The sequence below is a fragment of the Coregonus lavaretus genome (assembly GCF_964263955.1).
Source record: "Coregonus lavaretus genome assembly, chromosome: 36".
NCBI lineage: Eukaryota > Metazoa > Chordata > Actinopteri > Salmoniformes > Salmonidae > Coregonus > Coregonus lavaretus.
Genome location: NC_140023.1, coordinates 9318441 through 9340753, shown reverse-complemented (window position 1 = coordinate 9340753; position 22313 = coordinate 9318441). Strand labels below are relative to the sequence as shown.

General features: G+C 43.0%; 1 protein-coding gene across 1 annotated transcript; it reads right to left on the bottom strand.

Moving 5' to 3' along the window:
- Positions 1 to 1714: 1714 nt before the first annotated feature.
- On the bottom strand, positions 1715 to 4460 carry LOC311110593 (G-protein coupled receptor 26-like; the record flags this gene model as incomplete). The annotated part of the gene is made up of 3 exons (XM_084153112.1): positions 1715 to 1964; positions 2258 to 2371; positions 3790 to 4460. The coding sequence occupies 3 exons, from the start codon at positions 4458 to 4460 to the stop codon at positions 1715 to 1717; spliced, it is 1035 nt and encodes a 344-aa protein (XP_084009238.1).
- Between the last annotated feature and the right edge of the window lie 17853 nt (positions 4461 to 22313).

The following is a 22313-nucleotide window of genomic DNA, read 5'->3' as shown; positions in this document are numbered from 1 at the left end:
CAGCTCTCAAACCATATCCTTTTCACTTAATCAAAGACAGGACTAGTAGTTGTCAATACTTCTTCACCAGTAACATGTATTGAGCTACGATGAAAATGGTCTCCTTAGCTTATTTTGTATGAGTGCAATGGCCAATGATGAAAACTTTGAAATAGAGTTGACTATCATGTCACAGCAGCTAATAAGAACAGCTATACTGTATGATACCACCAAAAGCATTATGCATACAACAAAATAACTTGAGTGAGGCATTTTCCCTTTTGAAATGCACAGCATTTATTTCAATAAAATCACAAATGTATTTAACAAAACTGAACACTGCTTTGACTGCTTTTAACAAAATTAATATACATTTTCATCTGTCTAGGGCATTAAACACTCAAAGGAAATGAAAGTAATACACTTTACCTTGGTTGCCAACATCACCAAAATGTATTAACTTTACAACTGAAAATGTAATCTACTGACCGCTCAGGTGACTCCTCTATAGATGAAGTAGTCATACTGTGTGTGTTAGTAATGTACAGTAAAAATATAATGTTTAAAAACACATTATACAGTATGGATATAATGGCTATACTATCACATTCAATAACAAAATTACCCAGTTTTATGCATGATATGATAATACAATATAATAATATTCAAGAAACAGTTTGATAACGCCACATCATCAGCTTACCATACTCTACCATCATTCAGATGTAGGGTCTTAATTTGAGCCAGTTTGCCACAGCAGGAAAACAATCCTGCAGCAACAGGAAATGTTAAATATTATGTGTATTATAATTAATGGCATTTTTTTGTAGGGGTTGATACATTTGTTGTTACCGCAAATCAAGTCAGAAATGTTAAAGTAGAAATTACAAACTTTAGAAGCCTTTTTAAACCTTGAATACACTACAAGTTTGCATTTCCTGCTGTGCAGGAAAATTCTCAGCAACAAAGCAGTGATCAAATTAAGGCCCTACATCTGCACACAACTATGTCGCTGAGTCACTGTATTCATTTTGCAGCTATATCGCACAAGGTATCATACCAACAAATAATTATCTCAAATGCTTTATATTCCCATAGTTATCCATCCAGATGTTAGTACACTTAGGTAATAGTGATACAGAGACATGTTATCCCTCTTACTGTGATTTAATCAGAAGTTTGAAAGGCACTCAATTGTGTAGAATTTTGTCCTTGCAGCTACATCATCTTAGCTATGTGAGTCCTAGTCAGGGAATGCTACTGTGTACACCAACTCATTGGGTCCAGGAACAGTGAATCCTGGTGGTGTTGCTACACTAATGAACACCAACCTATGTCAAAATCTAATTTGTCTTATCTGAAGTCATACGTGCTACAGCATGACATCACTCCATCAAAACCACTTGGTTGGAATGAAACCATTTTACACTAATTAACATACTTTAATTAACTACGAGTGACTCACTGGCTTAGCAACAGTAATTCATGATCTACATGACTCTCTGTCATATCTTCCCAATTAAGGACGTCACGTTTTCTCACTCATGTCACACCATGAGGCAACAGAGCAGCACTTAACCCCGCTCAAAATTGCGAAAGTACGAAATCGATACCAAGCAGCAATGTCTTCTCAGGTTTTTTCAACTCTCTCCACTCTCCAACCATGGCTCAGTACTTAGGTATGTAAGTACCTCAAAGTCTCCATCTTGCCATAGTCAGGCAACAGCAAGGCCCTTCACTGGGTGGGTTTGATGTTGTTGGTGTCGTTCGTGTCATTGGCCATGCCATTCTCCACCATGCGGGCGGAGGAGTTAAAGGAACTTCTCTTCAGGATCTTGTTGGCCAGGTTGCTGCATGTCTTCCTGTACTGTTTCCGGAGCAGTGAGTAGACAAAAGGGTCGCAGGCTGCCTTGCTGTAGGCCAAACACTTAGACAGCACACCCCAGTGAGGGTTTATCTGTCCTAGGTTGAAGAGCTCGAAGATTCTGCCATGACAAGCACACAGATAAGTTATTTTATGAACAGTGGATAGCATAAAAGGACTGTTTTAAAACAACACAGATGTCAAAAAACCTAATGTCCTGAGGAAACTCTTTAACAAGCTCTCAGAAATGTCAACATTTCGGTTCAAAATGCCATGGCTCTGATTCGATAGTGAATGTTAGGGGATGTGGAGTTGCTCTTGTTTGTCTCACTGTCCTTACTAGGTAAGTGTATGGAGGCGTTTCACAAGGACAAGGTTTATTCTCAGAATGATGTGATTTGAACCTCTGCTCACCTCGTGATGACATAGGGGGCGAAGCACACCACAAACGTTCCAATGAATGTGCTGATCTTCTTGGTGGCTCTCTGCCTCCGCTGTCTCTGCTCATCCAGGCATCGCTGGCGCACACTACCAAAGGACAGAGAGGACCATTATCAACCCAGGGGACGTACCCAGGAGCACAGCCTCAAACATGGCCTCTCAAGTGGAATGAAGGGTGATGGAGAAAACAGCATGCTTCTATGGACAGTATCAGAGCACAGCCTCAGGTCAATGGCAATGGATTGTTTCAAGATATCTGAACTGTAACACATCCATTATGTAAATCAAGTCAAATTCCTGGTCAATACCTATTCTTTAATTGATTGCTAATCACATGGAGTTGACCCCGGCATCTTAGAAAGAAGAAGGATAGATAACAAAGAAAGTGATGCAGGCAGTGAGATGACATTAATTGATAGATTTGAGGCTAGTTTAACTATTTGAGTTATGTAATGTGGAGGTGATTGAAAAGGGATAATCAAATACAGTAAACCATACATGACATGGCTCTTAAAGGTCCAATGCAGCCGTTTTTATCTCAATATCAAATAATTTCTGGGTAACAATTAAGTACCTTAATGTGATTGCTTCAATTTAAATGGTCGAAAAGGAATAAAAATAGCTTCTTAGCAAAGAGCAATTTCTCAAAAAATTATTTAGCTAGGTCTGAGTGGGAGGGGAAACGGTTATTGGCAGGCCAAAACTCCATCCCACCACAACAGGCTGACATTTCAGGCAGTCTTTTCAAACAGCTCTTACACTAAAAGGGCATTATCATCATTTAAACAACTTCACAGTATTATTCCAACCTCATAGGATGGAAATATATATAAAACACAGGAAAATCACGTTTTTGACTGCACTTGACATTTCAATATATCCATAGATAATTACACATGCTAATATTGTACCATCCATGAAGTAGGGAGAAAATGCTTCAGTGTGATTCAATCATACCTCTGCTCACCTCTTTCTCATAGGAAAGCTGGGCTTGAGTAGGCCTAAACTGATCTAATAGCTCATCTCAAAGAATTTCAAGGATGCACATCAGAGCGTTTTGATGTATTACATTTGATTAAAACTAACGTTAAAATGCAAAATGATTTTTACTTTGCTGTATGTATGAAATTGTAATATTGGCATAATCCTAGTATCGCCTATGACAATATATAAAAATGCAAGGCAAATTAGATGATTATTGGTTAACTAACTGCCAATAACGCCTGTCTGCGCTATTCAAATCATGAATATAAATCACAAGTTATAATGGTTTTGATCTGTATGTGAAGAGCTCTTGGTTTGGAATATCTTTGTGTCATTTTAGTTTTGATAAAGAGGCTGAGATTTGAGACCGGAACATTGGACCAAAACTGTGGTGCTGAAATCAATCATAACTCCACTGAAGTCGCATTGGTAATTTTGCAATCCCAATTTCTGGGCTAATCTGAAAACATGTAAAAAGTAAATGAATCCTACAAGGACACCTCAACAGTAGAACACCTTACCTCGGGTGAATATCCACAAGCAGCAATAAGGTCTGCATAGTGATGACGTCGATGCGTTTACAGTGAAACCGCGCAACTTTCAGCACTTTCAGGTATGTTACACACAACACGATCAAGGTCAGGAGGAAAGTGAGCGAGTGTAAAACCACAGTGTAGATGATAAACTGCGTCCGGGTGCCGCTTGCTCTCGCATTGCAGAGCGTACATGATGCGTAAAGGTGATGGTACCCAACCCAGGAAAAGCAGGTGGCCACGGTGGAGAAGGAGAGCGAGTGCATCCACGTATATCCAAGCCCTATCACTGCGTCCCGGTGTCGTATTCTGGAGTGGTAGTTTAGCGGAAAAACCACTGCCACCCATCTATCGATGCTCAAAGCCCCCATACTGAGCATTGAGTTGGTGGTGAGAAAAGTGTCCAGGAAACCCACAGTTTGACAGAACCCGTTGCCTCCAGTGTTTCCTTTGTTGATAAGTCCGACCAGAGTTAGAGGCATGTTGGACACGGTGAGCAACAGGTTGCAGAAGGTTAGGTTGAGGATAAACAACCCGGGCACCTGCTTTCGAATCTCCTGGTTGTACAGAAAGCAGATCAGTACCACCACGTTGGACAGCAACGAGACGACGATGATCACTACTACAAACACAGAGACAGCTATGTCCGCTATGTGCATTGTGAGTGCGTCCCGCTCAAATATCCGCACTTTTGACAATTGTATCCACCGTCCAGCTTCTGAAACAAATTACATATAGCATCGTGCTGGAACTACGATGTCCAACAAGCAAACATCCGACACAGTTCCACGGTTATTCTTCGTTGTCCTTCTCATGTCTCCATGTAACGATACAGCCGGCTCACGATGGAGAGTCGCAAGAAAGGACATCCAATTATCATCGATGTACTGAACCTAGTGTCTCCAGGGACGCGTGATTACAAACAGAGACACCCCTGCACATGTGGCTGCAGTTAGTTTCTAAGTATTTATTTCTTGCCGCTGCTCGCTCAACATCCCCTTATTGCGCAATTGCGCAGTGCACTGATGGACAGCTTTGCAAACGCGCAGCGCAGTCTCTCCTATGGTCTGTCTCCGGCGATGCTTATGTCGTATATGTCACGCCTCACCCACACCCATATGCTACACACTCAATCGCCTCCCCAAAGCTACCAAAAATAGATGTTTCTTCAATATCATGCGGTAAGTGTCTACTCATATCACTGACATCGTGCTAGACCCTACAATTCGATGAACATCATACCACATATTGATCTTTGTGTTATCTCTAGCTGACGTAAATCCCATATTACTGCGTTATAGGAGTTAACCAGGATGTGGTTAATCCACAATAGTATGGTGCATATAAATGACTGATATCACAATTTATCATTGTAGACATTATAGACACAAAGTATGATCAATCAGGCAGCAGTAGCTCCTAGGCCCTATAGGTTGGAGAGGCTGTCCAACAGCCAGAAGGTTTCTGGTTCAAGCCCCAGGCAGGGCAACACAGAGATGAGAATGGAACTGAACTTATAGCTGGATGGCTGCTGGTCTCTGATCCCATGTACCATCTCCTGCCATTGTGCCCTTCAGCAAAGCACTTGACCCCCAACAATTGCTCTCCATCCAGCGGTGTTGCACTTCTGCTGACCCTGTACCTCTCAACATGTTTGTGTGTATCTGCGGGTGTTGGGAAAGGCAGAAGACAAATCTATTTTCTAACCAATAAAGTTGTATTATATTCCATTAATTGTGTGGACAAACACCGAGTGTGATTATCTACAAAAGCTTTCTGAAGCCTGAAGCTGCCTTTCTTTCAAAAACACTGCTTTTCCAATGACTAATGCTCGGCTTGTCCCCATCCATATTTGTATGGTCCATTGCACAGATACTACACTGGCTCCTTAGGCCCTGTTACGGATATAGGTATCCTGTATGTGTATTTGTTTTTGGTGTACTCACTTGTTTGCTGTCTAGTCCATATTGGACCTATGTTGTTTGTTTGTGCCTGGGAAAAGGGGGTTTAGCAAGTGGCCCTTGGGCATACACTACCCGTAGGAAAACCTTGTCTAAATACACTAGTTAGACCTGAGCAGACCACCCACTGTATTTTTTTGTATGGTTAGCAGTAGGCTTAGCAGTTCTTGAGGCAGGCAAGATCAGTTTAGGGTTTTTTGACTTTATTGTTTCATTCCTTGGGTCCAGCTCAGCCCCTTTTCCCCAAACCGTTTACTGTGTGTTTATAAAAAACATTTTGTGTTTGGCGGTAGCTTATGGTTGTCGGTGTATTTTAATGTCACTGTTCCATGTCAATATTCTAATTCGCATGAGCTATGTTACGGGTCTCTTTTCCATCCACCCTAGACTTTTAAAGCCACGGGGTTCGTAACATAACGTGGGGGCTCGTCTGGGATCTCTCATTGATACCCATGCCACTCATCCAAATTGGTTTAGTGTCTGGTTCAGTATTGAGCTTGGCAGCTGTGACTAGCTGGTTTCGTGTGCAGTATTCGTCAGCTCGTGTTGCTAGCTTAAAATGGCTAGGTTTTTGATAATTGCCGTAGAGTGGATCTACAGGCCTTGGCTGACCACTTTTCTATACCCATACCGAGGGTTTTAGTGAAAGCGGAAGTTAGGAAAGTGGTGTTAGAGGTATTATTGAACAAGCGAGTGCTTGAGTTACCGCCGCCTGAGCCTGCGGCTCCTGTAGGGGATGTGGCTGCTGCTCCTGTAAGCCCGTCGATGTCTGAGGACGAGGACGAGGCTAAGGCTCCAGCCACATTGCCCCATTTTGACCCACTCTCCCCACTGTCCGACAGTGATGCCAGGATGGATGTCCACTCGACACAGCTCCAAATGGAGGTGGAAGAGAGGGTACAAATCAGGCGAGAAAATCTGGAGATGCGTAAGCTAGAGGCAGAACAGAAGACGCGTAAGCTAGAGGCAGAACAGGAGACGCGTAAGCTAGAGGCAGAACAGGAGACGCGTAAGCTAGAGGCAGAACAGGAGACGCGTAAGCTTGATGCAGAACAGGAGACGCGTAAGCTAGATGCAGAACAGGAGACGCGTAAGCTAGATGCAGAACAGGAGAAGCGTAAGCTAGAGGCAGATCAGGAGACACGTAAGCTGGATGCAGAACAGGAGACGCGTAAGCTGGAGGCAGAACAGGAGACACGTAAGCTGGAGGCAGAACAGGAGACGCGTAAGCTGGAGGCAGAACAGGAGACGCGTAAGCTGGAGGCAGAACAGGAGACGCGTAAGCTGGAGGCAGAACAGGAGACGCGTAAGCTGGAGGCAGAACAGGAGATACGTAAGCTGGAGGCAGAACAGGAGACGCGTAAGCTGGAGGCAGAACAGGAGATGCGTAAGATGGAGGCAGAACAGGAGACGCGTAAGCTGGAGGCAGAACAGGAGACCCGTAAGCTGGAGGCAGAACTGGAGATGCGTAGACCTGATCAAGAACTGGAGACGCGTAGACTTGATCAAAAACTGGAGCTGCGTAAAATGGAACTGGAGATGCTTGCTAGTGAGCTGTCCTCACCAGCTGTGTCGTCTTCTACTTTTGATATTAGTAGACAGATCACCTTAGTACCTGTGTTTAGGGAGTCAGAGGTTGACTCCTATTTTAGTGTTTTTGAGCATATAGCGGTAGCATTGAAATGGCCCGAAGAGGTATGGTGCCTATTACTTCAGTGTAAATTAACAGGTAAAGCCCAAGAGGATCTGTCAGCGCTACCTCTTGAAGACAGGTTGAATTATGACGTGGTCAAAGCTACTGTTCTTCGTGCCTATGAGCTTGTTCCTGAGGCATATCGACTGAGATTTAGGTCTCATAAAAAGTATTCCACTCAGACTTATGTGGAGTTTGCTAGAGACAAGGGAAATCTGTTTGACAAATGGCACACTGCTATTAAGGTAACTGATTTTAACTCTCTCTGAGAGTTAATCTTGTTAGAAGAGTTAAAAAATTGCTTACCTGAACGCATTGTAGTTTACCTAAACGAACAGAAAGTATCTTCACTTTCGGAAGCGTCTGTACTGGCAGACGAGTATGTGTTGACGCACAAGAGCGTGTTTTCGTCTCGTACGGAGAGGAGGGCCGCGGAGTTTCTAACTCTTAGCTCTGGTTGAACAGCAGTACATACAGCACGCCCAAAAGATGTGCGTCACTGTTTCTATTGTCTTAAGGTGGGACATATGGTTAATGATTGCTTCTGCTAAAACGCAAACGGGGGATGCCTCTGCACGCCAGGCCGCTAACGAGTGTTGGGCTGATTCGTACGGATGTAAGGCCGGAATCAAAACAGATGCCTCATAGTAAATGTGGTTTGAAAGTCCCAGTCCCAGATCGCAGTTATGAACCGTTCATTTTTGAGGGGTTTGTTTCCATATCAGATGACGAAGTGTCTCAGCGTCCGGTTAGAATCCTTAGAGATACTGGTGCGGCGCAGTCGTTCATACTATCTGATGTGTTGCCCTTGTCCGATTTATATATATTGTGGTTCCAGTGTGTAGTACAGGGAATTGAAATGGGATTCGTCCCAGTGCCATTGCACTTTGTGAACGTACACTCTGAGTTAGTCAGTGGATTGTTCAGAGTTGGAGTACGTCCTATGTTGCCAGTAAAAGGTGTGACATTTATAATGGGCAACGATATTGCCGGAGGAAAGGTGATACCCATATTGGAGGTATTAGATGGAAGTGACCAGTCCCTCTCTGAGGAGCTGGCACAGAGTTCTCCAGATGTGTTCCCCGCTTGTGCTGTCACACGTGCTCAAGCACGACAAGTGGGTGACGTGATAGATTTGTCGAACACGATTCTGTTCAGAGAGTGTGACCCAGAGGATAACTTGTGTGCTACCTCTGGTAGGCTGGTGCAGTCAGACCAACAGCCCAGGGAAGGGGAGAAGTATGTGGAACTTGTTGCTGATGCAATACAGTTACCAGTCACTCGTGAGCAGCTGACCGCTAACCAGAAGGTTGACATTAGCCTGGCTAAATGTTTTTCTAGTGTTGTCTCAGTGGAGGAGATAAAGAAGAAAAACATGGCATACTTAATTGATGGTAATCTCCTCATGCGTAAATGGACATCCCATGTTGATGCTGGCGGAGATTGGAATGCTGTTTACCAAATAGTGATTCCTACAGCCTTTTGCCGAAATGTTTTATCCCTCGCTCATGATCACCAGTGGTCCGGACATCTGGGAGTCACCAAGACATCGGGTTTTGCGACATTTCTTTTGGCCCGGTTTAAAACAAGATGTGGCTCAGTTCTGTCGGACATGCCTCACCTGTCAAGTAACTGGGAAACCGAACAAGGTTATTCCTCCCGCTCCTCTTTGTCCCATACCTGTCATAGGTGAACCATTCGAACATGTGATGGTTGATTGTGTTGGACGATTACCGAAGACAAAAGCTGGTAACCAGTTTCTTTTGACAGTTATATGTGTGTGGCCACCAGACACCCAGAGGCCATTCCTCTGCGAAGGATTACTGCTCCGGTGGTGAGTAAATCTTTGATCAAATTCTTCTCAACTTTTGGGTTACCTAAGGTGGTACAAACTGATCAAGGTACGAATTTCCTTTCTAAGCTTTTTAAACAGGTGTTAAAATCCTTGTCAGTTACACACTGTGTGTCAAGCGCATATCACCCAGATTCTCAAGGAGCGCTTGAACGTTGGCATCAGACAATTAAGTCTATGCTCCGTAAATATTGTTTGGAATCTGAGAAGTATTGGGATGAGGGAGTTCCTCTAGTTTTGTTTGCTGTCCGTGAGACGGTACAGGAATCCCTAGGGTTCAGCCCAGCTGAACTGGTGTTTGGACACACAGTGAGAGGACCTATGAAAGTCCTTAAGGATCAGTTTTTATCACAAGAGTTGTGTGCGAAATAAAATGTGTTGGACTACGTTGGGTCCAGCTCAGCCCCTTTTCCCCAAACCGTTTACCGTGTGTTTATAATAAACATTTTGTGTTTGAAAAATGTATGCACTCACTAACTGTAAGTCGCTCTGGATAAGAGCGTCTGCTAAATGACTTAAATGGAAATGTGTTTGACGGTAGCTTATGGTTGTCTGTGTATTTTGTTCTAACTGTTCCTTGTCAATATTCTAATTCGCATGAGTTATGTTACGGGTCTCTTTTCCATCCACCCTAGACTTTTGAAGCCATGGGGTTCGTAACAGGCCCACACAACACACAAACACTATTTACAGCCCAGAGTCTAGAAAGATCTCTGAAAGCATCCCATGACCTACAAGCATGGGTTGGCATTCATACTAACTGTGATTGTATGAGAGGGTATCTAAGTGTAGCTACTGTTTCTGCTAAGTGTTGAATGCTAGTAATGTTAATGAATAACACAAGCGAATGACAACACAATGTAGAGAGATGACAAATGTGTTATTTCTCCACAAGACAGGATGGTTCATTTTGCGATGCTGCTGGAGTGGACAGGGGACTTTGCTGCTGACGGTGTTGACAACAGGTGATTGTACGGATTCACGTCGATGAATGTGGCATGGCCAGATGGCTTTGGCAGACAATGTGTCTACTGTGGATTCTCCCTGACGTCCTCTTTACAAGGGTCTAGGGAGGGGACTCTACGGGGGACTTGTGCATCTGGTAAACACAGAATAGAACAGACAGACCCAGACAGACATAGTCACGTCTCAATCAATGGATACTTTTTTATTTATTTATTGAGAATTTAAACATACTATGACATGGGATTCATACGAGGCCTGAAAGCCAGGTCTCTTTCCTCTCTAGTTTTTGCCCCAGACTGTTCACACAATCATCACACATGATCAAACGGCCCTCATTTAACACTGTCAGACACCTCCCATCTTGCGCTATATTGGAAAGTTCAATTAACATGCTCAATGAGAATGGCCAGAGTAAAGAGGAAAGTTGAAATGACTAATTTGCACAAAATCATTTATATATTAGATTAGTTTCTGGGCTGAATTAAAAGCATTGATATGATCTAATTAGATTGAAAGTGATTTCTCCACCACCAGAGAGGATCACAATCAATCTTCAAATAGAATGTGGTGAAAACCGTGATCCAGGAATTCTGGGTAGTCGCAAGGCATTGATATTGTCTACAGATAGTTTTCTAATTAGTTTCACCAAGAAAATAATTTTTTATGGTACACTTCTGACAAGGCAGAGATTGTGCGATACGACTAGATAGTCAGCGAAAGTGTGTTGGCTGTTATTATTTGATACTTTCTGAACCATAAAGCTATCCAAACATCTTTACATATGACAGGTACAGTACAAACAAAGGTCCATGCTTGCTGATATGATGCGTACTACTGCATATTCTAAACATGGATCCTTTAATGACACTTCGGCACCTCTGTTGATGTGTCTATTCAGTAGTTGGAGGAGTTTTGAGGTGCTCTATTTAAGCAATAATGTGGTATGTGCTATATGGCCAATATACCACGGCTAAGGGCTGTTCTCTCTCACGACGCAACGCGGAGTGCCTGGATACAGCCCTTAGCCGTGGTATATTTGCCATATACCACAAACCCCAGAGGTGCCTTATTGCTATTGTAAACTGGTTACCAACGTAATTAGAGCAGTAAAAATAAATGTGTTTTCATACCCGTGGTATACGGTCTGATATACCACAGCTGTCAGCCAATCAGTATTCAGGGCTCGAACCATCCAGTTTATATTATCGATTAGCTGTGAAAGCTTGGCCAAAGATAGCAGCACATACAAATAATCTACACCCTATAATATCAGACCTTTAATTAGACCCCATCATCATGGTGTTTTTCCTGTAGATTTCCAGCTGTGATGCCCTGTGCTGGCCTGCGTGGCTGCTGGCTGTGACACATCACCAGTCTGGACCAATCATGCTCTCCCATCTGCTTTGATGTGCTGTCCCTGGTAATGAGCGTGATGTTACAGTATACTGGCATGGCAGTCAGCAGCTCTCTGCTTTTGAAGATGAGAGGAAATGTTAATGAGTGAGTGTGGTGGTGGATGTCAGTGCTCTTTTGGTGCGGGCGTGTGTGTGTGCGCATGTGTGGGTGAATGTGTTTTGGGCCATTAAGTCTGTCATAATTTATGGCATGTTACAGGGATACTTATGATAGCATTATGATATAGTGGCACATTAGATTATCATGGGTAACAATGCAGTGAATTGGTATGGAGGGGAGGTTATACTGTACATGGTAGATTCTTTCATCAAAAAAATATAGTTGATAGTTTCATATGACAGTAATCAATCATACAATTGTTGATATCAGACCTTCATACATTTTTAAGTATGGCCCTCTGTTATCCTCTCTCTCTCTCCCTCTCTCTCTCTCTCTCTCTGTGTGTGTGTATGGTTGTTGGTGAGGGGTGACTCATGTCGTAGCAGAATGAACACACGCCTGGCTAGGCTACGCAGCCCCTACTGGCTTATGCACAATTTCAGATGCTGTCTTTTCACATTAGCCTTTGTTTGTTTGTGCATGGGCAGCCCTCTCCCTCCTCCAGGCATGGAGACCCGTGTGCATACATGTCCACTTCCCCCCCCCCCCCCCCCTCCCCTCTCTCTCTCTCTCTCTCTCTCCCCCCCCCTCTTCCCTCTCTCCCTCTGGGAGACGGATGGTGAACTATTTACGTCAGTGAAACTGGCTCTTTCAAAATATGTTTTGACAGTCTAGAATCTGGTCAGTCGCGCCTTGCCGTGTGTCAAATGACAGTTCAAAATGTCGGATTGAAGCCGGGATACAACACATATCTATCAGAGATCTCAGTAAATACAAGGGGAATAGTGCAAACTTGAAACACCTCAGTATATACACTCTTAGAAAAAAGGGTTACAAATGAGTTATTCAGCTGTCCCCATAGGAGAACCCTTTTTGGTTCAAGGTAAAACCCTTTTTGATTTGAGGTAGAACCCTTTTGGGTTCCATGTAGAACCCTTTCCACAGAGGGTTCTACATGGAACCCAAAATGGTTCTACCTCAAATCAAAAAGGGTTTTACCTTGAACCAAAAAGGGTTCTCCTATGGGGACAGCTGAATAATTCATATTTAAACCTTTTTTCTAAGAGTGTATATACTGAGGTGTTTCAAGTTTGCACATGTGAAAGTGTAGCGGACATGAGTTGGTCATGGTTACTCATGGTCAAGTGATGAGGTACAGTGGCTTGCGAAAGTATTCACCTCCCTTGGCATTTTTCCTATTTTGTTGCCTTACAACCTGGAGTTAAAATGGATTTTGAGTGGTTTGTATCATTTGATTTTCACAACATGCCTACCACTTTGAAGATGCAAAATATTTTTTGGGGTGAAACAAACAAGAAATAAGACAACAAAACAGAACCCCCCCAAAGTCAACACTTTGTAGAGCCACCTTTTGCAGCAATTACAGCTGGAAGTCTCTTGGGGGAATGTCTCTATAAGCTTGGCACATCTAGCTACTGGGATTTTTGCCCATTCTTCAAGGCAAAACTGCTCCAGCTCCTTCAAGTTGGATGGGTTCCGCTGGTGTACAGCAATCTTTAAGTCATACCACAGATTCTCAATTGGATTGAGGTCTGGGCTTTGACTCGGCCATTCCAAGACATTTAAATGGTTCCCCTTAAACCACTCAAGTGTTGCTTTAGCAGTATGCTTAGTGTTATTGTCCTGCTGGAAGGTGAACCTCTGTCCCAGTCTCAAATCTCTGGAAGACTGAAACAGGTTTCCCTCAAGAATTTCCCTGTATTTAGCCCCATCCATCATTCCTTCAATTCTGACCAGTTTCCCAGTCCCTGCCGATGAAAAACATCCCCACAGCATGATGCTGCCACCACCGGATGGTGTTCTCGGGGTGATGAGAGGTGTTGGGTTTGCGCCAGACATAGCGTTTTCCTTGATGGCCAAAATGCTCAATTTGAATCTAATCTGACCAGAGTACCTTCTTCCATATGTTTGGGGAGTCTCCCACATGCCTTTTGGCGAACACCAAACTTGTTTGCTTATTTTTTTCAGTAAGCAATGGCTTTTTTCTGGCCACTCTTCTGTAAAGCCCAGCTTTGTGGAGTGTACGGCTTAAAGTGGTTCTATGGACAGATACTCCAATCTCCGCTGTGGAGCTTTGCAGCTCCTTCAGGGTTATCTTTGGTCTCTTTGTTGCCTCTCTGATTATGCCCTCCTTGCCTAGTCCATGAGTTTTGGTGGGCGGCCCTCTCTTGGATTTAATTGGATGTTCAAAGTTTCAGATATTTTTTTATAACCCAACCATGATCTGTACTTCTCAACAACTTTGTCCCTGACCTGTTTGGAGAGCTCCTTGGTCTTCATGGTGCCGCTTGCTTGGTGGTGCCCCTTGCTTAGTGGTGTTGCAGACTCTGGGGCCTTTCAGAACAGGTGTATATATACTGAAATCATGTGACACTTAGATTGCACATAGGTGGACTTTATTTAATTAATTATGTGACTTCTGAAGGTAATTGGTTGCACCAGATCTTATTTAGGGTCTTCATAGCAAAGGGGGTGAATACATATGCACGCACCACTTTTCCGTTATTTATTTTTCAGAATTTTTTGAAACAAGCTATTCTTTTCATTTCACTTTACCAATTTGGACTATTTTGTGTATGTCCATTACATGAAATCCAAATAAAAATCAATTTAAATTACAGGTTGTAATGCAACAAAATAGGAAAAACGCCATGGGGGATGAATACTTTTGCAAGGCACTGTAGCCCCGCCTGCGACTTCAAAATTAGTGCTGGCCCTTTTGGTCGAATGGTCAAGACATTGGCGTCTCCCATGGGAGACCTGGTTTCTAATCCTGCCAGTTACAAAAGCACACATGTGAATCTTACACTATCACATGTCTGTGTCATGTGAGACTTCACGTGATTTGTTCATGTGTTTATTTTTGTAAAGGAGTATAGCCTACCAGCAGTAGGTGGATCATGATGGAGTTCTAATTGTCAGCTAGCAGCAGAGACAGCAAAAATAAATATTTTCCATCCACATGTCAATGCACAATTGAATATGATGCTAGAAACCATGTCTTACTAACATATTCATGTTCCCACCATGTCACAATTTATTTATTTGAAATGTGGGTCCCAACTGCAAATATTCAGAGGGTGTATGCGAGTCATGTGGGTTATGAGTGATGGAGATAATGTTCTCTCCCGTCCCTCCTGTCCCCCATTTCCCAATTATTTAGAGAGCGCATCCACCACTTGTATTGTTTCATGCTTTTCTACAAAACATCTCTAAAAGGCCTGCAGAATTGTTGCTCAATTTACTTTCAGTCCTTGTTTGCTGTTTGCCAAATGCATTCACTTCAAGGACTGGCACTGTACGTCACAGAGGTTGGTTTCATTCAGTTGTTCTTACAGCCAGGTAATCATTATGATGGTGGCTGACTCAGAACTCTTTGTCAACTGTAACAATTTGCCATTTTGAAAGTGACTTGAAACCAGGTTTGATTGGATGGCTGTTTCACCAACTCATGTTGGCCTTGTGAAAGCTTTTTAAAAGCTCTCTGCCAACACAGAAAGTGACTGTGGAAATGAAGAATGTTCTCATTGTGAGTCTGTCTGCTCATCCTGATTAGACTTCTCTGTTGTCACCTCTCCTTATCACGCCCACCCTGTCTGAGGCGTAGGCGCAAGCTCATCCGTCCAACTATCGTCTCAGACAGACTGGCCGAATTCATTATATTCACACTTTGTCATTTAAGCAGACATTCTTATCAGAGCCTCCAGAAAATGCGAGACAGCATTTGCCCCAGTACTTTTTAATCTGGTGTGGTGCCGCCGCACCACTTTCAAAGCAGCAGCACCGAACGTGCTTACCAGATATATTCATTAGTTCACATCATAGAAAAACGATGTGCAATGGAAAAGAAAGCAGGCATTTTTTTATTGGATAAGTTGATGATATAGTACCTCCCCCAATTTCAGTCCGTTTGCCTCTATTTTGTCTTGTGAATTCATCCCTGTGGCTGGGATTTCACGTGGTAACCCCCATGCTCACTGTGACAGGTGGATTCACTTGTCAGTCACAGTGGTCTCCTAGCTACAGCCTACAGAGCCTTATCAACCATGCCTATCAACAACTATGTTTGGTTGCACCAGCACCTCGTTGTTTGACTCTACAATCTTTTCTTCTTTCTTCTTACTTCTTTCTTTCTTCACTCACACTCTTCTCCTGCCTGTCTGGTTGCCTGAGAGAGTGAACACAAATTTTTTAATGGAAAACAAGGTATTGTATGTGTTTATAAAAGCAGTTAATAAAAGCAGTTTAGTCATCCTCTAAAACTATCTAGAATGATCCAATCTATAGCTAGTAAACAAAACTATTAATGTTAGGTTTAGTAGCCTAACTAGATGGCTAGCTAGCTAACATTAGCTAGTAAGGTTGATGCAATCATGCAGCCAGCTGCTAACGTTAAGAAGTTAGACTCACTGGATAAATGTGCTTGGCACAGGATAAAGAAAATGAAACGATCAGCTGTTGCTACCCAAGGCCAAGAGATACTGAAGTTCCTGAAAAGGTTAGTCAGCCAGTTTGTTAGTCCAGTAATATTCATTGGCAAATATCCACTGCTGGTGATTATTCACAAATGTTTGTGGTGCATATTTCACTGTCTTAAAAGTAAAACACCAAAAAGCTCTGGCACAGAGCAGTCTACGCAGACAATACGAACACATTTGTCCAACCATAACAGATGGATGGCAAATGCAAAAAGAGAGAATTGGTGGATTCTAGCACCACCATAACTTTCACATATACAGAGACAGTCTTTTTCGACTAGCTAGTGCATAGTGACACCTACTGATATGAATTAGTAATGCGGGTTTGGTTAGAATAGAGTGCAATAGAATGAGTGACATTCAATAAAATCTACTTAATGAAAAGGGGGATTTTACAAGCAATCAGTTCCTACAGTGAGCGCCAGGACAACTACACAAGGTTAGTGGTTTTATGACTTACACATAAAGGAAGTATACTGTGCATGGTGTTAAATGTAACCCTGCCTTGTTACAAAGTCTACTGTGTATAGTGTTAAATGTAACCCTGCCTTACACAAAGCTTACAGAATGAATAATTGCAGAACACTGTAATCAGATGAATAAATAATAGGTTTTTATCACATAAAAATTATACTTTTCTACATTGAAACCTGTCTGTGTTTTTTATTTTCCAAAGTCCACTGCTTAACATGTGTCTGTATAGAGTAAAATTATTATTTAAAGACATTAAAACTATTATTTGCATAATGCTCAGCCCTGCTACAGTAGTTCACTAAACTACAGAGTGTGTTGGCCATTGAAGTTGTTGTCCCTGGCTCTTTTGATATCAGATTCAGAATGAATAATAACAAGGTTTGTGGTAGTTTGAAAGGGTTTGATCCACCTTAGGATTGGAGTGTTTTGAATTCACATGACCCGACAAGAAAAACCCCAGCCTAGGCATAGCACAGATGAAAAGGGAAGCTATCTGTAATAATAATATTTTGTCATAACCTAGGAATAGGACCCAGAGTTTTACCTGACCAGGCCCCAGAAAAGACACCTACGAATTTTGCCACACCATTTTTGAACCTGTGGTGTCATCTCTAATTCCTATCTAGAGTGGCTGAGTACATACTGTCTAATACTGTGTTTCTGTAGTGGGTCTGAATGAGGATTTGAATGACTGAATGACAATGGCTAAATAACGCTGCTGAAATTCATGTATGCACTAATGTATCATCTGTAATAGATTTGCTCAACCTTACATTCCCGGAGTGCTTATGTTGATCATTAGTGAAACAGTGGCTCCCCCTGCTGCCTCAACATAATAAATGAAACGTTTGAAAAGCTAGCAGACCTGTTGGGTTTTCTTCAGTATTTCTCACAGAGAGCAGTAGAGAGAAAAGAAAAGGAAGCCAGTTCAGGGTATTGGGACATAGCCATTGTCTCATATCCTATCCTCATCTCTTTCACCTGCATCTTTTTCACCTGCACTAATGTAGCAGTATTGAGAGCAGGGGTGTATTCATTACACCGATTCTGTTTACTCCAAACGGAAAACGTTTTGCAACGAAAACGAGAGTTTCTATTGGACAAATTCATGTAGGTACCTCCCTGTTCCGTTTGCTCTGTTTACTTCCATTTGGTTCTTAAACAGTCATAACTGGACCAGGAAATCTTCAGTGGGTTTCCCCTACATTCCTGTCATATATTCAGTCCCTCTCAGATCAGTAGTCGAGAAGGAAAGGAAGGAGACAAGAACAGCGATGGTGTTTACGAGTTTCAGAACCCAGAACTCAACTCCGGGCAGCTGTCGTTTCCCATTCTAACCAGCAGAGAGCACACTTTACTCTCTTAACAGAGCCTTGATGCTGAGCTTTGAGTAGTGCCTGACCTGTCAACACATACTAGTGGGTTTTCATTACATTATAGTCCATAGCACTTTTTTTTTTTTTGTGGCTCAATGAACAGCTGTTTGGCCTCTGAGCAACTAAACAAGTGATCTTTGACACGTCCATTAAGATCACACTCTGTTAGGTTAAAATGCTCTATGCGGACCGATACTCTGAGGACAGAACTGCTAGGCTGTTGTCATAGTGATATGTATATGCATGCAGCTAGTCTGTGCCTTCCCCACCAGTGTTTCTGCTCTTCCTGCCTGAAACACAGCATTAATTGAACACTTGTTTAAGCAGGGTCTAGATCCTGGGTCAAAGTGAGCTTTAGCCCGGAGGAGACTCTACCAAGTCTAATGCCATATAGCCTATTGCGCTACCGTATCTGTACCACTAGAATCCCCTTTCTTATCCAATAGTCCTGGAGACTCGGAGCACACACTCAGACAGATAACTCAACGGTATTTAGGGTCAAAACAGTGATATCCCCTGGTTGCTCTCCTTCATAAATGGGCTCTTTAGCACACTGCCGATGGCGGTAAAGAGATAGCTGAGCTTTTATACCTTATGACTGGATATATTAGCAGGTAATGTCCTTAAAGAGGATTATGCGATGGAGTTGAGGAAGGAGGGAGGGAAGGAGGGAGGATGAATGGATCCTAGAGTAGTAAATAAGCAGGTGATAGATAGCAGGGAGGATACGAGAGGGTTCACTCTGCCTTACACTGCCTCAGGCTACAGAGAGGGTTTAGCAGCTACTGTGGACTCTGTGGCGTCCTGTGGACCGTGACTTCCAGGCATGTGTATGTGTGTGTGTGTGTTATTGAGTACAATGAAATAGAATATGAATAGTAATAACATTTAATGTTTTTTAGGTGTGACAGAATGTTAATTCGTTGCTGAGAAAAGCTGTAGTATCATTTTACAAGGTCAATAAGCGGTTTAGAGTCTGTGTAGCCACTCTGCAAAGAATGCACTCAATGCATGAAAGTGAAATGCTGCAACCAAGACAAACCTATTACCATGTTTACTGTATACAGCAATTAAAAGGCTTACCAGTTGAAACATGCATTCCTCAGCAATGTGTTTGTGTGCGTGAGTGAGTGTGTGTCTGCAACAGTGTGTATGTTTGTGAGAGCGTGCCCAAACATTCCCTGCTTGGCCCAGGAGGTGAAAGGCGCCTTTGAAAGGCCACTCATGCTAGCCGACAACCCCCTCTCGTCTACCGCCATATGAAAGTTCTTGGCCTAAGGGATTTCGATCTCAAAAGCAAAGATGACATTGAGTTTGAATGGGTCATTGCAGAGGCAGCCACAAATCCCCAGTCTGGTGGAAAGGAGTCAAGTAGAGGGCAAGCACCTTGGTTACCTCAACTTTACTGCTTTACTGAGCCAGCAGAGAGGAAGTAGACCTGGGTTACCTCAACTTTACTGCTTTACTGAGCCAGCAGAGAGGATGTAGACCTGTGTTACCTCAACTTTACTGCTTTACTGAGCCAGCAGAGAGGAAGTAGACCTGGGTTACCTCAACTTTACTGCTTTACTGAGCCAGCAGAGAGGATGTAGACCTGTGTTACCTCAACTCTACTGCTTTAATGAGCCAGCAGAGAGGAGGTAGGGTTGGGTTACCTAAACTTTACTGCTTTACTGAGCCAGCAGAGAGGAGTTAGGGCTGGGTTACCTATATTTTACTGAGCTATAGGGGAGAGGAGATAGACCTGGGTTACCTGACTTTACTAAGCAGGGGAGAGGAGGTAGGGCTGGGGAGAGGAGGTAGGCCTGGATTACCTAACTACTTGTTCTGGCACTTGTTCAAGATTCCCACTATAACTATCAGTCCTTCAAAAAATGTGTTACAGTACATTTTGAGGAGAGGAGAGTAAAGAAAAGTTCTGAAGCAAACATCCCTAGTGTTATTATCCCACCAGTGAGGGGTAGGATGTGTTGTATGAATGGAGCATTGTGAGCTGAGGGTTTTACTTCACGCTCCATGGCCAATTGACTTCTCTTCCAATTAATCAAATACACTGTTTACCTAATCTTTCTATAGAATTTCAAAACCATTCAAACTAAGCAGATTAGCTAAGAATTTCTGAGGGTGTACTTTTACAGTACTTCAAGTAAAGGTAACTTTCTCTATCGCTTTATTTATGCCACCCCTACCTTCTCCCTCTCACCCACCCCTCTCTCGCCCCCCTCCACCCCTCTCTCTCTCCGTTATCCATCTCTTCCAAAGGATTAGTTTCTGCATGAATTGCACTCTTTAAAGCGCAACCGCATCTCACCATTGGACAATTGTACCTTCCTTCCACTGTGAATAAATAAAGTATTATTGTCCGATTTAAAGCAGATTAAGAAAATGGGAAAGGAGTAAGTCTGAAATTGGGTTTAATGCCGCACTTATCGGAATTCTTGACTGCTTTAATAGTGTCCACTTTTGTGTCTTTGAGCAGGAAGTTGGTGTGGGTTAGAGGGGGTGCATTTCTAGAAGGCTGCAGGATATCTTACTGTAGGGTTAAAGGAGGAAATTGTGAGTTGAATTGCACTTAAAACCTCTTTGTAAAACAAGACAGATCGCAAAGTGTATTCACATGCCAGAACAGTTGGACTGGATTTGCAGGTGGGGGTATCAGTTGCAGCTCGCTCTGCACTGTAACTTCTCCTGTCTTAACAGCAGAGTACTGCTTCAATGTTATTTGATTGGTCCTTGCCTCACGAATATACAGTGGGGGAAAAAAGTATTTAGTCAGCCACCAATTGTGCAAGTTCTCCCACTTAAAAAGATGAGAGAGGCCTGTAATTTTCATCATAGGTACACGTCAACTATGACAGACAAATTGAGCAAAATTAATCCAGAAAATCACATTGTAGGATTTTTAATGAATTTATTTGCAAATGATGGTGGAAAATAAGTATTTGGTCACCTACAAACAAGCAAGATTTCTGGCTCTCACAGACCTGTAACTTCTTCTTTAAGAGGCTCCTCTGTCCTCCACTCGTTACCTGTATTAATGGCACCTGTTTGAACTTGTTATCAGTATAAAAGACACCTGTCCACAACCTCAAACAGTCACACTCCAAACTCCACTATGGCCAAGACCAAAGAGCTGTCAAAGGACACCAGAAACAAAATTGTAGACCTGCACCAGGCTGGGAAGACTGAATCTGCAATAGGTAAGCAGCTTGGTTTGAAGAAATCAACTGTGGGAGCAATTATTAGGAAATGGAAGACATACAAGACCACTGATAATCTCCCTCGATCTGGGGCTCCACGCAAGATCTCACCCCGTGGGGTCAAAATGATCACAAGAACGGTGAGCAAAAATCCCAGAACCACACGGGGGGACCTAGTGAATGACCTGCAGAGAGCTGGGACCAAAGTAACAAAGCCTACCATCAGTAACACACTACGCCGCCAGGGACTCAAATCCTGCAGTGCCAGACGTGTCCCCCTGCTTAAGCCAGTACATGTCCAGGCCCGTCTGAAGTTTGCTAGAGTGCATTTGGATGATCCAGAAGAGGATTGGGAGAATGTCATATGGTCAGATGAAACCAAAATAGAACTTTTTGGTAAAAACTCAACTCGTTGTGTTTGGAGGACAAAGAATGCTGAGTTGCATCCAAAGAACACCATACCTACTGTGAAGCATGGGGGTGGAAACATCATGCTTTGGGGCTGTTTTTCTGCAAAGGGACCAGGACGACTGATCCGTGTAAAGGAAAGAATGGGGCCATGTATCGTGAGATTTTGAGTGAAAACCTCCTTCCATCAGCAAGGGCATTGAAGATGAAACGTGGCTGGGTCTTTCAGCATGACAATGATCCCAAACACACCGCCTGGGCAACGAAGGAGTGGCTTCGTAAGAAGCATTTCAAGGTCCTGGAGTGGCCTAGCCAGTCTCCAGATCTCAACCCCATAGAAAATCTTTGGAGGGAGTTGAAAGTCCGTGTTGCCCAGCGACAGCCCCAAAACATCACTGCTCTATAGGAGATCTGCATGGAGGAATGGGCCAAAATTCCAGCAACAGTGTGTGAAAACCTTGTGAAGACTTACAGAAAACGTTTGACCTGTGTCATTGCCAACAAAGGGTATATAACAAAGTATTGAGAAACTTTTGATATTGACCAAATACTTATTTTCCACCATAAT